The 18,584-nt window shown below is 42.6% G+C and overlaps 1 protein-coding gene across 1 annotated transcript in view; it reads left to right on the top strand.

The window, feature by feature from the left end:
* The window catches only part of GABBR2 (gamma-aminobutyric acid type B receptor subunit 2), a 457,309-nt gene extending 454,151 nt beyond the window's left edge, over positions 1-3,158 (top strand). The window contains exon 19 of the mRNA XM_054285350.1: positions 651-3,158. Coding sequence (XP_054141325.1) covers positions 651-816 — 166 coding nt within the window. The 3' untranslated portion in view covers positions 817-3,158. The remainder of the gene's footprint in view (positions 1-650) is intronic.
* Positions 3,159-18,584: the final 15,426 nt, after the last annotated feature.

Here is an 18,584-nt window from a genome sequence, read left to right as displayed (position 1 = left end):
AACTCCTCAGTCCCATAGCACTCAAAAGCATTTATCACCTCAAAAGCACAGACCCACACTTTAAATAGGAGCTACTTAAAAGAGGAAAAAGCCATCAGTCCCAAATCCCTCCCAGCATGCACCTGTGTTTGCTTTAGCTGGAGTTGCAGAAATGCCATGCTTAGTACTGACATCCTTGTGGTAAGTGGTGCGTGGCTTAAAACTCAGTCTGTGACCTCCTGCATGTCTGCTAGATTGGGGTTCTGAAGGCAGGGGATCTCATGCATGACTGTTGGATGGGGCTCTGCAGGCAGCAGATCCCTTTGCAAGGGGTGGGAGGTCATCAAGCCATACACCCTCTTTGCAAACTTAAGGTTTTCTTGGTATCAGCAGTCTAACAATTAACCTGAATGTGGCTGGGAATTTCAGGAGGTTGTGGGATGCTGAGAAAGTTTCCTTTGTCGTGTCCAACCTGTCAGAAAAATTCCCCAAGGGGAAAACGGCACCATGGTGGCACAGTTCAGCATCAGCCATTGCGATGCTCGTGGCGTTCACCCTGTCAGTGCCAGCGGCAGGCACAGGGGACTCCCTGGCAGCAGCCTGGGGACACACCAGCCGTGTGATGCGCTCCCTCTGCCCCCTGGTAACGCTCCTCTCCCTGTCTCCCGCAGCATACAGCGCCGGCTGTCCTTGCAGCTGCCCATCCTGCATCACGCCTACCTGCCGTCCATAGGAGGAGTGGATGCCAGCTGTGCCAGCCCCTGCGTCAGCCCCAGTGCCAGCCCTCGGCACAGACACGTGCCACCCTCCTTCCGAGTGATGGTTTCAGGGCTGTAGGAGGGCGAGATCAGTGCTTCCTGAACTGCTTTTAAGTACTCAAAGACTGGACTAAACATCCGACCTGGAACTCTGCTACAAACATGTAACATTGGCTCTTACCGCAGAGGAACTTCTGCTGAGGCCCTCGGCACAGGAGTGCCCATGTAACTCGTGTGAAAAAGCAAAGGAGGACACAAAGAGTTTGATCTGTAGCCTTATTCATGGAGTTTTTATTTCTTCACCTAGAAGTCACTGAAAAATGTTTCTTCCAAAATTTCTACTAGCAACAAGGATGCTGGGATATATGGATCTTGCAAAAAAGACACTAGGGAAAAATAAAAAAAAAAAACAAAAAACCACTCAAATGTCACTGAGCTTTACGTGGCTGCTGAGAACATGCAATTCTATACTGTATCCATGTAAGGAAAATGCAGTGGTCCAGCTATACCATGTTGGAATAGATACACTCATTTTTACAGGAGTTGCGTTAAATCGCTGGAAACATTCTGCACTGGTTAGTCTTGCTTTTTTTCATTTCAGGGATGATATTTAGTAGGAAAGAAGAATTGTGAGAAATGATTCCTCGTGTGTCATTGAGACTCTGCAGTGCTGTGAGCAGGGTCACCTTTACCTTGCAGCTGTATGTGTAACCCAGGCAGAGCCTGAAGCTCCAGCTCTGAGTTGCCACCAGCTGGAGAGCTGCTGATTGCAAGCAGAGCACTTCACCCTTCTCCAGGGCAATGACGGTGACTGCTGACCATCTGCAGCCTCATTTTTAGCAAAGTTTCTGCACTTGTTTCAGGATAAACACCACCAACCATAACACACTAAACTGTCTGAAAAAGTCCTAGGGCTGATAACTCAGGAAACTGAGGACAGATGGGTAGTAAAGTCTTAATGCCACAGGATGAATTGTTTTTCCTAGTTTGTTTGAATTGTGTCACACATAATTACAATAAAATTAATTGAGTGGACTTGGGGGGGAGGGATTAGGGCACAGCACTTTGCTGCTGCAGGCAAAGCCTGCAGGGCACATAGATGTGAATATACACTATGTTTGCTTCGTACCTGCGTACGTGTGACAGTTGTAGTGGATAGGAGAGGACAAATCAAATCTACCAATAGAATATTTTACCTGACTCCTGAAAGGACTGTGAAAAAACAGTGGAGTTTATACTTTAGCTCCTTTCCCTGAACCAAAGTAATTAGGAGGAACGACAGTGGTGTACCGTCTGGACCAACTCTGGAGCCAAACCCTCAGGCACAGGTGAGACACACATACAGCTTCTTCTTCCAAGGGACTGGAAACGTATCCTCCCACTGCCAGGGCTCTTTGCTAAAAGTAGGGGGGAAATAACCCACATGAAGCACCCTCTGGGCTCTCAGTTTTCTTTAATCAACACTTATGCCCCTCAGACCAAACCTTTGGAATGGCATTTGTACAAAGGTTTATAAATCAGCAGTGACTGAAGCACAGCTGAAGGGGTTCCTTAGCTGAGGGATTTAACTGCAGCTATGACAAGCTAGCATAAATCTCCATTAAAAATAAAACACACCTCATAGTGGCCAAAACCAACATGAATATGTATCTGAATCTTACAATCAGGAGCATCACAAAATATTTCACTTGGCACATACAGTAAGAGAGGTTGTGGAAATATCTGTAGCTTTTAGAACAAAAAAAACATGTAAGTATAAACACAAATAAACTAGAACTCATTACTCTGTTTAAGCACTAAACACTGACGTCGTCACTCAATGTGTGTTGACAGTATTCTCTTGCTTTATTAATATCATCAGGGCCTGGTTTATTTTAAAAGGAATGTTAATTTTTAAAAAGAGAAAATTATGATATTGTATATAATGTATACACAAAGATCTCTGTAGAAATATTATTCCAATTTAGCAGGAAAAAACAAAAATAATTCAGAAGTATCGGACCATTGGAGGTGAGTGTGTGTGTGTGTGTGTGTGTGTGTCTGTAACTTCGTGAATACTGACTGTGTGACGTTTATTAGGTTTAAACCATGCAGTACATTCTTTGTCTCAATGATACGGTAGTTTCTCCCATAACATTTTTTTTTCTACTTTACTGCAGATAACAAGACCAACCAAGTGAATATAGCTATTTAATGTTTCTGTTCTTTTATACTGCAGCAAAAATGTACTGTAAATTTATGAAGAGGCTGTGCCCCAATGGCATTTTCCAATGATGTTAGTGCACAAATGCTTTAAACTAGACTGGAACTGCCAGAATAAAATGTAAATGAAGAATTTCTTGTATAACCTTATACTGCATGAGATCAATTTTTAATAAATTGTTGCAAATCTGTTTTTATGAATAAAATATATAAAACTTAGCTTTTTGGACTCAATGCCCTCTTCCCCCATTGCAAAATCATTTTTGATGAGAGAGAGTGTGTGTATATATATATAAACATAGATGTATATAAAAGCCTCCTTGGAGAAAGAGGAATCCTATTACAACCCTACATTTCAATAAAAATGTAATATGTAATAAAAATACACATCCTAGTTGTAGAACAGTTTGCATTTGGACATAACAGGTAGATGAGTCTCTGCCCTGAAATATGATTACTGCAGTACCCAGGAGTGAAGTCTAAGACCTTTTGCAAATGGGAAAATAATCAAAATGTGTACTGAACATTTCTATCCAAACCACACTTAGCCCACACACTGTTCTCTCTTGCCCCACAGTGAATGTGAATTCAGAAGAAAAAGAAATATTTTACTATTTCACACAAGTTATTGAAGTTGAGCCAATGTTCCAGCTCAATAGTATATCTCTGCATCAACAAATGAGAAGTTTCTGAGAATAAACACCAATTTCTGCATGAAGGCAAACACTAAGCCTCTCCATCTAGTTTTGTGCATGTGGTGGGATTTGTGTCTTAAAGCAGGTGCTTCTACATGGCAGAACAGGAGGAGGGTGGGAATGTCGGGCAATGAGAAAGTGAGTGGAAAGCGCATTTTGAGTTGTTTGTTTTTCAACAGGGGAGCAGCCTCAAGCCAGCACAAAATATCATAAAGCCCAGTGTGGGAATTAGAACCACCACAAATGGTTTTCCAGCAGATTTCTCATGCATCTCAGAAGTCCCCCTGAACATATGCAAAAAGAGAAAATACCAGTGAGGAGTTAACAGTGTGGATCGTGGCTCAGTGCAGAATAGCAGATGGCAGGAGAAACTCAAACAGATACATCAAAGCTCATTCAAGAAAGGAAAAAAGTACAGAACGACTTCAATGTGAAACCTATATTCAACCAGAAATTGTGGGAGGATGTGAAGAACTTAAAATTGCTCATGAATAATAGGAAACCAGAACAAAGTGAAATATTACTTTTAAGGGTCATGAAAAAAAGAAGAGAGAGATGTCAGCAGAGCAACTTTACTTGAACCACTGAGTTTCCACAGCCACAAGAAATATGATTCCTATACAATCATAAAGTTGCCATTGAATTAATGGAAGGTTGCTTATCTTGCAGCACTACTTTCAAATAAATAAAATCAAGGAGGGTAAGGAAAGAGCATTTCCCCCTTCTTGGTTGTTTGGGTTGTTTTGGGGTTTTTTTGTCTTTTTTTTTTTTTTTTATAATATCTTATAATACATTTCCTTAAAGGTTGATAGTCAAATCTTTTGTGATCTTTTCAGAAGTTGTTTTTTCATTACAAGTCTCAGCACAATGTGCCTGTTCTTCCCAAGACTGGATTACTGCTTCTGCTGATCTCCAATCAGGATTGCTGAGGTGCTGCAAGCCAGCCCAGTAAGGCTTGTCCCAGCACTTCCACAGCACCCTATGGATATCAGCAGGGCTTACTGTGTTCTCAAACTGCAGTCCAAAGGATGGGCTGGTTTCCCTATTCAACAAGCTGACTCTCTCTGTCACTGCTTTGTTTAATAGGGATTTTCTGCTCACCGTCTGAAAAGACTGACAGATTTATTACAGTGGTTTAAGCATCATGATTTTTTATCAGAGTTCAGTTCTCAGTTATTGACTGCTTTTTCCATCTCTTGACAAGGTGAATAGTACTTACAGCCATTACTTTAATACGCCTGAATATTATTCATGAGTGCATTTTCAAGAGCACTCTGCCTCTTGAGACCATCAGGACTCTGAGAGCACTACTGTGCTTGTCACTACTCACTCAACAACATTGCAGAGGATCAATAGAGGGTTTAGGGATGCACTAGAAGAGGTGGGGAAGGGAGAGCCCAAGCTGCTGGCAAGGGCAACCCTGAGTGGCAGAGATATCACGTCAGCATTGCCACAGACAACTTGCAGACGTTTTGAGCCACCAACTTTGCAAACTGCAGCTGGTTTAAACTGCATCCCTTGATGATGAAGTAGGCATCTCCAAACACTGAGAAAATCCTTTACTTCCCCAAAGAAAGTGGCTGTTTTTTTCTTTTTTTGATGAATGCCCATCAAAGCTAAGCCTCATACAAGGATTTAAACAAATTCCTGAACTTTAGAGGATAAATTCAGTAGAGGTCAAATAGGTCTGAAGACAGGATCTGTAGATAGTAGCAGCAAGCAGCCTGTGGGTTCACTCACTAACAGAAAGGAGCATAGCAAAAAGGAGTTCACAAGGCCTTGAGCTTCAGGAGAAGGACAGACACCTTCATGAGCTGACAAATACAGGCTTTAACCAGAACTGATGCTATTCCACATCCAATGGGTGCAACAGAAGTTAAGAAGAGTGTTAATTACATTTATGACCCACAGCAGCAACTTCCTCAGGGACCACATCACCTATCTACCCACCTACCTTCCACTGCCTCAGCAATGTAAGATGCCTGCTTGAGCAGAGGAGCTGCCACTGGTAGCAAATCATCTCACAGATGTGAAGTTGTCCATTCTGGCGAGTCAAATTGACTGGAAAATAGGGGGCAGGTGTGGAGCAGGGAGTGTGTTTGTGTTTGCATTTGTGTTTGTATGTGCGTGTGTGTGTTGCAGAGAGCACAGGCAGGACACAGAGGAAGTATGAGCAGCTCAGCATTAATAGCCTACAAAACACCATGAGTGCCAAGGCAGGGACACCCATGCTGCCTCCTGCTTTGAGAATCTGGGAAACATTTGAAAGCAAAAGCCATTCCAAGCACACAAATACACAAGCCTTCCCTAGCTCAGAATTAATTCTCCTTGGTCCTGGCCCACTCTGCCACAAAATCCTGAGCCTTTCCAGCTGAACATTCCCTGTTTGAAAGCAAAATGGAGCATGATGCAGAAATTAAAAACTGGAAAAGAGCAGGGAAGAAAACATGCACATAACTTTGTCCTCATAAAGTGCTTTGCTGTACTGTTACCCAAGTGACTCCTACTCTGCCTTGTGTAAGGGTACTCCAGTAATCCCAAACACCAGGCATCCCTCCCGGCAGACAGAGGGATAGATACACATCTTATACAGGAGGAAGGAACCTCACATCCTCACCAAACCAGCTAGGTGACATAAAACTAGTCCACATGATTAAACAAGCTGTCAACTGGTGATACAAACCAGCATGAGCTTCATAGGAGCAAAGTATTCTCCAGAGCACAAGCATCCCTCTCTGGGAAGCTTTGTGCTCTTTTTATTTTGGACACTGTTGTACATCATGTACCACACTCCACAAGGACAGCTCTTACTACTCCAGAGAACAAAACCGTTCCTCCAGCCTCAGAAACACTTCACTTTTGCCCCTACTATAGCTGTGTCTGAAGCAGAGAAATGGAGACAAAACAGTAGAGGTGAAATTCATCCCTTGAGCAGTTCAGGAGACAAAGGCCATATCTCCTGAAAAGGTGCCAGGACCACCTGCCTGAGTGAGAGCATTATCTGCAAATAGAGGTGCCTCTGACAGACCTGCTGAGAAGAGCAAATTGCTGAGCATGGATCAGCTCCTCCTCCAGAAAGGTAAAAGGAAGAAAGGTGTTAATTGCTCATCCTAAAGGCAGTCCAATTTCCAAATGCCTTGACTCTCCTCATGATGAGTGGTGGGTGAAGGACGCTAAAAACGAGGGGAGCAAGGACAGTAACTTCACTCTGGGGTTGCAGAGGGAGAGTGACAAGGTTAAGAATTCCATAAGCCCCACAATTTATCCTGACTCAACACTGGAAAGAAATCCTCTTCAGTTTGCCTTGGCTCATACTAATGTCACTGGGAGACATTATTTGAAAAATCCAAAAGAATTAATGAGAAAAGGCGAAAAATATCAAAGCAACCAACACACACGTACAAGAAGATGGCTTGGAGAGTCATAAAGATGAAAATGAACAAGGGAGTCAGCAGCAACCACTTCTGAGGAAGATACATCAATGTCAGCCTCAGATATGAGCACCCCTAGCAAAAGATAGTAGTCACTGTCACTGCCAGAAAGCTGGCTGTATAAATAAAGCTGTTAAAATTGTCAGAAACTAAGCCAACACCGTCAATAACTGCCTCAGTGTTGCTAGTAACTAAAATGGGAGCAGCTTTCCTCCAGATTTTGACCTCAGATTCTAGTAGGCTCAAAGTTTGAAATTCAGTTCAGTACCTCAATATCCTAGGCTGTTTCCAGGCTTTCATTATTACTGAAAGGCTGCAGGAGTGTGAAGCTTGCAAATTACTAACCCTTATGAAAATTTTACAGACACTGGTTCTTACAGACAAAGAAAGTTTTTTTAACCAAGCTGCCTTAGTCAGGTTGTGGGGAGAGGAAATATTTCATTTTTCTTCCTATGTACGCATAGTTTATTGTTTTTAGAGGCCTCCACAGAATTTTCCTTTGAGTTTATAAACTCTCCAAACTGAAAGTACAACAGAACATCTGTTGTACTGCTGGGTGATAAAGAATATTTCTCTAATAAGTGTCCCCATTCTTTGAGAACTTTTTATTCTTTTCTCTCCCAAAAGATTTTGTATTTTCTGCCTCATTTTAATTTTAAATCCAAGAATCTATTTACCTAGGAATTAACTGACATTTGAACTTAAATAAGCAATTTATGATGAGGGTGAAGCTCAGTAAAGTGGAATAAACACATGAGTTGTTCCAGCATAATCCATGCAAACAAATAAGAGAAGTACTTACTACAGCTCAAAACTTTCAGACATACCTCACTGAAACAAATGAAAATAATTTGAAAACAAAATTAAATAAGCACATCCCAGAATTAATGGCCCTTTGAATTAGAGGACAACTTTCAGTTATCTTGGAGCAACCAATTTGGGTTACCACAACCTGGGATCCAAACTTGCCTGCTCCACCCACTGGGGCCCATTTTCTTACTGCTCATTAAAGCCGCCTTCATCTCTGCAAAAGTTGGCATGGAACTTTTTGAGGGTGAAAGAATTAGCTTTGAAAGTCAGCCCTGCACATAAGAATTCTTCACAGACCTTTTAATGCCTTCTGTTAACCTGCCCTTCCTTCCAGCTCATTTTGCTCTATATGATACTGTCATTTTGTATAAAACTGCTCTTATTAGGGACAAGAAAAATTTTAATGAGGATGGAAAGACATGTAAAGACATTCTTCTAATTGGTCTGTAGCAAAGCATTTCTGTAGTAGGAGTGACAAACCGATGAAACCAAAGGCAGCTGAAACTACCTGAAAGGAGTTTGTAGCAAGTGAGGGTCAGCCTCATTTCCCAAGCAACCAGTGACAGCAAAAGATGACAGAGCCTCAAGCTGTGCTAGGCAAGGTTCGAGTTGGACATCAGGAGGAATTTCTTCATGGAAAGGGTTATTAAGCATTGGAACAGACTGCCCAGGGAGGTGTTCAAAATGAGACTGGATGTGGCACTTATGGCTGTGGTCTAGTTGACATGGTGGTGTTCAGTTATAGTCTGGACTCAATAATCTCAGAGATCTTTTCCAACCTAAATGTTTCTGTGATTCTGTGATCTCCCCCCACTGAGCAGCAAGTTACCTGTTTTGCCATGGGACAGAAGCAGTTGTGTGAGCTGCCCATCCATTCCTCTCAAAAGAAGTTTGCTTTGAATGTTTATGCTAATATGATCCTATAGCAGGAAGACTAATTACTCATCTCTTCTTCCAGACTTTAATAATGTCTCCTAACTGATTCTTTTAAAAACTATTAAGAACGTGAAAATTCTCCTTCATCCTCCTGGATCTGATCAACTCTGCTCCAGCACCCTGTGCTCCTGCAAGCAGGCAGAGTGGCTAGGGCACTCAGCAGCCAGACAGACCGACTGCAAACCACATTTCTCCACAGTGCAATATCCAGAAAGGCTGCACAGTTTCACACTCCATCTTTATTTTCTTTTTTTTTTCCCTTTTCATCTACTTTACCAGATTTACTCCACTTGCCATCTCCATTGTTCTTTGTGCAGTTGTTACTGATACTGGAACATCTGAGATGTTCAAATCTTTCTGAAAAGGCTGTCAGTCCTTACTTAAGAAATCATGACAAGCAAATGCTTCAGGAGACCCAAATGTGATAAAAATAATTTCAGGAATCAAAAAGTGACTATTTTAATACAGTCTCATTTCAAATAAGCTCTATTTTTTACCAGAGTACGTCAGCAATCATCAACCATCATTGTCTTCTACAATGAAAAACGTGCACACCCAGCTCACAGGCATGCTTGCACTTCTTTTCTTACCCCTTGTTTTTGCCTTTTTATTTTTTTCATGTTGCTGATTTATTGTTTGTTTGTTTTCAAGCAAGACAGAAATAAAATTAACATTTCCATATGGAGAACACCAGCCACAGAGCACTTGTGTCTGTGCAGTATAAATGCTCAAGAATAAACTGCTTCTCCTCATCCAGCATGCAGAGTGCATATCCCAGGCTGTGCGGGTAGAAGCTTAGAGCTTCAGTCAGATGAAAGATAATAAAATGAGCTTGGGCCTCATTAACTTACCCTGTTGATGTGAATATTAACATAAATTAAAATCCAAGCTCCAAAAAGAAAACGCAGTCCCAGCTCTCATCACAGGCAAACTGCAAGCAGTAATAACTTCCTTGAATTAATTTACTTCATCATACTCTAAAGCTACAGTAAGACACTCAACATAAAGGCCTTCTTCACGTGGTTTTGGAAGTTTTGTAACCAAGTGCAATTTCAAGAATTAAATCTCTGGTTATGCACTTTGTTTATGGCTTTGATTAATACCCTGCTGCTTTGGTTTCATATAGAGAAAGAGTCTAGGAAGGCATTTTTCTTTCTTTCAGGACCTAGTTCAGCTCGATATGCAAAAAACATTTATGAACATATCAGAATCTAGAGAACCTTGCTCAAATTAATTTAATGAGGTGTATTGAAAATGATGAAAAGATGTTTCTCATTAATTTCTCTCTCTTCTGGAATAATGCTTTCCTTTTACTGATGTTCAGTTCTTTTACTCTGTTCTAAATAGATGTTATATTACCTTCATTATGGTTACATTATCAGTACTACACTAGTTATGCAAATAAGGACTCTTCATCTTATTTCTCCCCTCTGCTATTCCTACAGGGGATCTGTGTTTACAGTGTAGTTTTTGTACTTATGAAAGAAAAACTAAGATGGAGGGAAAAAGGAACTGCTGGATTTTTTACTTATACTATGAACTTCATATTTATCATGGAAGTTAGAGCATGGCTTTAACAACTTAACAAAGAGAAAAACATTTATGGACATCATTCATTCTTCCTAAAGTTCAGTCCAGTCTTGAACTGTCCCTTAGGAAAGCATCACCCTCTCCCTGGTGTAAGAAGTTCAATGCATTAAGTGGTCATCAGTAATCCTCACCCAAAATCTTTAGGCCTTTTTTCAGCATTGTTAATCCCAGTCACCAGCTGAATATTTTAAAAGTGCTTTCCCCAGAATCCACTGCCTCATTTGACTCCCATCATGAGATTCATCTTCCACACCATAGGACACTGCTCTGTTCTTTCCTGACATAACTGACATGCAAAGACACTGAAATTGAGTTTACCCTCAGATTCCCCATGCCGAATGGATGAACTCCCTCGGCCAAGGGGATTTTATTCATCATAGAACTTACCCCACTCTTTAGGATACAATTGCCTATTTCTCCATCTACATTCAGGGTTGTAAGCTGTCCCTTGTGAACTGTGGTAGTCTTGAGATAGACATCTGTTCCTGCCTCTGTAGCAGAGATATTTCCTACCAGTAACTTGTATGTCCCTGTAAGACAACTAACTCTGCAGAAGAGTAGAGCAGCAGATCACATGATTTTTCAGCATGTGTTTATGTGTTTATTTAATTGGCAAGGATTGATTTCGATTTTTTTGGTCCATCAAGCTACACACTGCTTTATGCACTGCAGTTTTCTTTATATTTAATACCCAGATCACTGGCTTAGCATACAATGGATGCCTCTGCTGACAGTCCTCTATCATACCATCTTTCTGACACTGTTCCCAATGCAGTTGCTGTGGGCAGAGCTGCATCTCCCCAAAGACAAGCTTTCTGCATAAAAAGCATCCCACAGTCTGCTAAACTGCTTTTGCACCTGTCAGGCAGCCATTTGGCTATCCATAAATTACATTATTCCTTCTTGCTCTACGTAACATCCTCCTCATGTTTTTTCAGTGCTCTTGATGAGGGCTTCTGCCTTCAAATGCTAAAAAGTCTCTTCTACTTTTCTCTAACTACTCAATTTAATGTTTTTGTGTTCTTTGGTGGCCAAACATGCCACTCACAATTGCCAAGTGCATCAGGACCCCTAATAGTTTGCTAGATTGCTGACTGAGCTCTTCTTTTGCAGGTGAAGTGGCAAGAACGAAAACCAAGAACAAAACTTCTTCAAAGAAGATGTAAGCCAGTAGATCAGTGATGTTATTGCTATATGGGCCATGTTATCTGCATTTTCTGAGTGATGACTCTGCTAGCCAGACTTACTGGGTTTTATTTTGGCACCTCTGATCTTGGTTTAGCTATGGCTGCAGAATCACAAAATAGTTGGTATCATCTGCTTAACTTGTTCTTTGGCCTGAAGCTGGCAGGTTTCACTGTATATGGTAAAGGACAAAGAAAACACAGTGATTGTAGTGTAACTACTGTTGTTGGCTTGCCAACAAGAAAGACTGGCCAAACAGACTAGCAAGGTACAAAGATAACCTCCCCAAGCCAAGAGAGGGCTGGAGGAAGGGAGTCCACTCCCACTTCTGAACTCTTCCTGGTGAAGAATTTCAGTGACCAACAGTTCACCTCAGGGCTCAGAAGCGTGCAGGAAAAGTGTGTACAAAAGCCCACATAAGTTTCATAATACAAAGAAAAGAGCCATTTTTTTATCTGAAGTCATTGAATCATTTGGAATACCATGTGTCTGATGGTCTTCTCCCATCTCCCAGAATTAGCACAAGAGAAAGAGAGAGCACAGAATTCACCAGCTCATGTGAGATGCAAGGTATTTTCTGTGTAAAGTCTTTTTCCCAAGAGTTACATAAACCAAATGATTCAATGCTTCCTGAAATTGCCATGGAAAAGGCTGGCAATGAGAAGTGCTTTCCCATTCCTCCCTCAGCACTCACCACTATTTTCCACCATTATATTTATGCCACTTTCCCTTAGGTTTACTCTAGTTTACTGAGTTCATCTTGTCTATAAGGGAGAACAGGCTGTTGCCTTATTCTGATCATTTTTAATTTTAGACATGAGCATGAATCTGGAAATCAAATGTATTTTAAAAAAATTAAAAAGAGAACTTGGAATACCTGAAGAAGGAAGAAGAATGGTTTTCCCACTCTTTCTCCTTGAGAGGAAATATTTTTACAGGTGGTTTTCAGATCAACCTGAGCAATGTCTCAAATAATGTAGAAACAAGCAAACAAAAATAAGAAAACAAACCAAAACCAAACACAAACAAAACACCACACACACACATGCACTACAAAAGTAAAAAAAAAAAAAAAGTGACAGGAGTTTTCTACCACTTGCCTACTCCTCCTCCCCCAGTGGTTATGTTGGTCAAACCTGTCACTGGGCAAAACACATTACTAGCAGAGGGAGAAGACAATTCAATATTGAATCATGGTTATTTCATATGGTTTCCCAGATGGAAAACCATAAATCAGGGTGAGGGTTTACTGCAAAACAAAACAGTCTGGAGAAGGGAGAAAACATATGCATGAATGCATATATTAAAAGCAATTTGATAAAGCCAATTAGACGTTTAGAAAATGACAGGCAATGAAGAATAAGTTTCCACATTTTCCCAATCAAAACTTTGCATTTGAAACTGTTCTCTGGATGTATTGACAATTTGAGTAGCTGTAAGTACATTGATTTCACAGTGCAGAATTAAACCTCCCTGCTGCCAAATTTGGAACATTGAAGTCCCGTGTGCGAAGTTAATATGGAATCATAGGCTCACTGAGGTTGAGAAGACATCCAAGATCATTGAGTCCAATCTTTGAGTGACCACCACCATTTCAACTAAACCATGTCACTAAGTGCCATGTCCAGGTGTTTCTTGAACACCTCCAGGGATGGTGACTCCACCACCTCCCTGGGATGGTTCTCCCAATGCTTAACAACCCTTTATGTGAAGAAATTCTTCCTGATGTCCACCCTGAATCTCCCCTAGCACAAGTTGAGGCCATTTCCTCTTGTCCTGTCACTAGTCCCTTGGGAGAAGAGATCAGCCCCCACCTTGCTACAACCTCTTTTCAGGGAGGTATAAAGAGTGATAAGGTCTCCCCAGAGCCTCTTTATCTCCATATATACACATAACCCCAGCTCCCTCAGCCACTCCATATAGGACTTTACTCTCCAGACCCTTCACCCTTTTACCCTTCTCTGGGCCCACTCCAGCACCTAATTTGTCCCTTCTTGGAGTGAAGGCCCCAGAACCGGACACAGGATTTGAGGTGTGGCCTCACAACTGTTGAGTACAGGGGGACAATCACTGCCCTGCTCCTGCTGGCCACACTATTTCCGACACAGGCCAGGAGACCATTGACCTTCTTGACCACCTGGGCCCACACTGACTCATGTTCAGCCACTGTCACTCAGCACTCCCAGGTCCTTTCCACCAGCAGCTTTCCAGCCACTCTGCCCCCAGCCTGTAGTGCTGCCTGGGGTTGTTGTGACCCAAGGGCATGACCTGCCACTTCACCTTGTTGAACCTCACATTGTCAACCTTGGCCCATTGGTCCAGCCTGTCCAGATCCCTCCTGCCCTCCAGCAGATCAACACTGGGTGCTGTCTACACTCACTGGCTTCATCTCCCCATCCATATGAGGAGATCAGACAGGATATTAGACAGGATTGGCCCAAATACTGAGTCTTGGTGAAGCCCATTGGTGATCAGCCTCCAGCTGCTTGTGGCATCATTCACCATGACTACCAGGCCTGGCCATCCAGGCAATTTTTCAGCCAGCAGAGTGCACTAATCCCAGCCATGGATTTCCAGCTTTCAGAGAAAAATGCTGTGAGAAACAGTAATCAAGGCTTTACTGAGGTCTAGGTATACACATCCACAGCCTTTCCCTCATCCACTACAGGGATCACAGGCTCATATAAGCAGGTCAGGTTGGTCAAGCAGGAACTGCCTTTTCTAAACCTGTGCTTGCTGGGCCTGATCCCCTGGCTATCTTGTCCATGTGATTGCACTCAAAATGGTCTTCTCCACAGCCTTCCCCAGGCCTCTACTTCTCTGGATCCTGCTTCTGACACTTCCTGCAGGTAGGTGTCACATTTGCTAATCTCCAGTTGTCTGGGATCTCCCTGGTTAACCAGGACCGATGATTGATGCAGTTCTGCCAGCTCCCTCAGGCACTCCAATGAATGTCACCTGATCCCATCGACTTATGAGTGTCAAAGTGGCTCTGCAGGCCACCAACTACTTCCCCATGAACTGCAGGTCATCTATTTTGCTACCTATCTCTGTGTAGAAGCTCAGGGGGCTGGTTCCCCTGAGGATAACCAGTCTTTCTGTTAAAGACTGAGACAAAGAAGGCATTAGATACCTCAGCCTTTTCCTCATCCTTAGTGACAAGGTTCCTCCCTGAATCCAAGAAATGATGGAGATTTTCCTTGGCTCTTTATTTATTGTTAATGTATTTATTAAAAAGAAAAATATCTTCCATAGCAGTGTCCAGATTGAATTCTTGCTAAGCTTTTACCTGGTTTTCTCTGTACATATTCTAACAAAACCCTTGTATTCTTCCTGAGTTGCCTTCCCCTTCTCCCAAAGGTCATAAATTCTGGGTTTTTTCCTAAGTTGCAGCAAAGCTCCCTGTTCAACCAGGCCGATCTTCTTCCTCACTGGCTCATCTTTCAGCACAAAGGGACAGCCTGCTCCTGCACCTTCAAGATTTCCCTCCAAAAGTAGCTTCAGCCTTCATGGATCCCTTTGTTATTAAGGACTGTTTCCCAAGTCCTTAACAGTTCAAAATGTGCTCTCAGGAAGTTCAGGGCAGAGGTTTTGTTGATGGCCACTCCTTACTTAACCTAGGATTGAAAATTCTCTCATTTCATGGTTGTCCCCAACACAACCTCTGACCACCACATCTCTCACCAGCTCTCCTCTGTTTGTAAGAAGCAGGACCTCATCCCTGTAGGCTCACTTACCAGCTGCAACAGGAATTTATCCTCCATAAAGTCCAGCAACCTCCTAGACTGCCTCCTCTTCTCTGTGTTCAGTTTCCATCAGAAGATCAGCAAGTTTAAATCTCCCATCACTCATATTCTTGAGCTGATAAGACATTTTGCATAAATATTGTTTTGGTTTACCATGTAAGAATATTTTGACAGGATGTTCTGGGCTCATGTATTTTTTATAAATTGCTGCTCTTTTGGTAAAGCAGAAATGTGGGGTGAACAACAGCAGCAAATAGTTACAATTTCCCATCTTGCATACCAAGAATACACAGCATACCAGGATTTACATCTAACTTCACCAATAGCTTCCATTGTCCTGCCTTTTTACATTTTCCTTACTGTGTTATTGTTGGGGGGGTTTTTAATCATTAACTTCAAATTGACATCCTTGGGCCAACTGAGTTTTAATTTAGGAGTATGAAACAAAAATAGCTTTATGAGACAAGAATTAAACAAATGAGAAATGAGCATATGGCAAAACCCAAGCCCTTTTAGCTGCTCTTTGAATGTAATATGATTTATAACAGTGAGGTTATATGGTAGAGTTTAGAGTGCAAAGCTTACTAAATAATGAATACAGTGCTTCCATGTAATTTTGTTGGCGATGGCCCTGAGCAATTTTAATTAGCTTCACCTCCCATTAACAGCAAGGACAGCTGTGGATGTGCAGCCTTCCTACAAGAGTTCTGCAAGTTGGCTTATTCAGATTTAATTTTTTTGCTATCAGAACCCATCTCCACCAACACAAAGGAGCACTGAGGAGTGATGAAAAGCAGCCAAACCCCAATATCCTAATCAGAGCAGAGCACCCCGAACTGGCTATTCCCAGGCTCAGTCCTGGTACAAAACCCATCATCAAGATGAGTTTTGGTGGGAGAGCCCTTCTGGATAGCCTTACAGACTGAGGCAGTGTTACTGCCTTAAGGGATGTGGAATTCTTCGAGGCATGCGTGTGAGGAGCATGTGGGGGTTTTACAAGACTAACTACAGGTTTCAAGGGAGGAACAGTGAGGGATCAAGGAGGTTTCAGGGAAATAAGCACAGGAAATCCCCCAAGAAATAGGATAAAAGCAGTTGGTTGTATGCAAACAGGTCATTTTTTAGCACATTCATCTGGCCATGCCCTGTGCACGACTGCAATAGCCTGTCCTGTATTCTCATTAAACTCCATTTCTATTTTCCTGGGTGAGAACCTCTCTGCATTGTGTCCATGGAGGCCCAACTACCACTGATCAGGGTAAGAGACCATGAAGAACAGAACCCCTTTGTCTGGCATGTCAGAAACTGGAGAAAACAACACACCTGCAGACATGCATGGGCATGTAGAGTGCTGTGTAATCACTGGCAAACACGAGTGAGACTGGCCAGTGAGCAGGGTGAGAGTTCTGGCAGCCAGGTCTTGCAGCAGCCAGAAGGGCTGTCCAGATGGGCTGCACAGTGGAGAGGCCAGGAGGTCTCAGGAACCCAAAACCAGCTCTTGGAGAGATTGTGGCAAATGAAGGTCAGCTCAGACACCTTTCTTGCTGTGTGCCAAAGGCACTGGAGAGCAGAGCATCCCAGGACAATTTGCTGGGTAGTCTGTGGGTTTAAGGCCAGGGGCTGGAGAGATCCCTAGTGTGCCTCTGTGTGTCTGAGCACCAGCACTGGAGAGTCACAGATGCCATCTGATCCAAACCTCGGGGTGATCTTGGCTTGTCTTGTGATAATGTGTACAAGCATTTGCTTCTTTACACACTTTGCCAGCAGTGGGAATTTTTGTCTTGATGCATTACCCAGGATGTTTAGCCAGACAAACCAGACCTCATCTCTGCCAGGCCTGGAGTTAGTGCCATCCTGTTGTTCCCTTCTGTGCTTATGTCATGGCAAAGTCCTTCCATGGCCTTAAAAGTGCTTGAGACAGGGAACTGTGCTCTCTAAGTCCTTTCAATTCCCTGTGTGCCTGCAGGACACACCTGCCCAGCCTGGCTGCTGGGCACATGGGGCTGCAAAAGCAGTCTCACCTCCATCTGGCTACCAGATTTGGCAGCTCCTGACAATTTCTTCCTGAGGTGGCAGCTGAAGGGTGCAAACAGCCTCCCACATCCTTTCCTCAAGGAAAGGTTAACAGGACATCTTGCTACGAACTCAAGGTCAGACAGCAGCTGTCCTCTGACACTGACACTTATCTGTGCTGGTGGAATCAGTGATATTTATGTCTCTTGCTATTATTTGAAGCCTGTTGTTCACCTGCAACACTAACCTCAGCTGCAGTTCCAAAAAGGCGTGGCTTAAGGAATGAGTTTGGAGCTCTTTGTCCTCAACCGCTGAGCTGCTGCCACATGAAGAAATTGAATCATTTCTGTTCTTCTGCCCATTTACCTCTTCTGTCCCACTAGCCAGCTTCAAGCTTGATATGTTGCCCTTTCAGTGCAGAAGCTTTCTGGCAAATCACTGCAATGAGCCCAAGAAATGGCTGTAAGTCCCTGAGAACAGCATGCCCCAGGAGTCCCTCACCTCTTTGCTGCCTCTGCCTGCACCCTGGTGGCTGCAGAGCAGACCTCTGTTCATGTGTGAGGCAATCCCTGTCTAGTTCCTAACATCAGGGAAATTTGGAGAGACAGCCGTAAGCAGAAGAAACTCGCCTCAGGACCAGAGATCTGCTGATTCCATGATGACTATGGTTAGGTGTGCCCAAAGAATTTTAACCCTGCCCTTCCTCAAAGCTCAAGCCCTTTCCAGCCTCAACACCAGATACAAGGAATTTCTCTAGTGCGTGTGGATTACCCAGCAAACAAACACAACCAAAAATGCAAGACTGACAATCTATTCCTTGTCTGGCCCAATTTTCATTTATTTTAAAGGAGGAAAAATGAATAGGGGCGTTTTTGTTATTTTTTAAATAAAATCTGTTATGATGTCTGAGTAATTACCAGAGGTATGTTACAAGGACCATAAATCTGACCTCACAGTTCTCATCACCTTCTGTTATCTAGTTGCAATTCTCAGGGGGAAGAGGAGGGGGTAGTACTTTATCACTAAGGGAATAAAAAAATTGGAGCTATTCTGTTTCAATATACCAATTTGCTACAAAATGTTGATATTCTTGGACAGCAGATGCTTAGAGTCTTGCCAAATAGGAGAAGAAAATCAAGATAGCTTTTTTTGTTGTTATTACAAAGAGGACTGTATATTTATAGGTCTATAACATATCTTCACCTCTTTAACAGTCTGTCAGGCAGCTGGAAGTTTTCT

The sequence above is a fragment of the Melozone crissalis genome, unplaced genomic scaffold, assembly GCF_028551555.1.
Source record: "Melozone crissalis strain CALT ecotype California unplaced genomic scaffold, PUWL_Pcris_2 ptg000042l_1, whole genome shotgun sequence".
Classification (NCBI taxonomy): Eukaryota; Metazoa; Chordata; class Aves; order Passeriformes; family Passerellidae; genus Melozone; species Melozone crissalis.
Note: the sequence above shows the minus strand (reverse complement) of the source record. Positions and strands in the feature narration are given on the sequence as shown.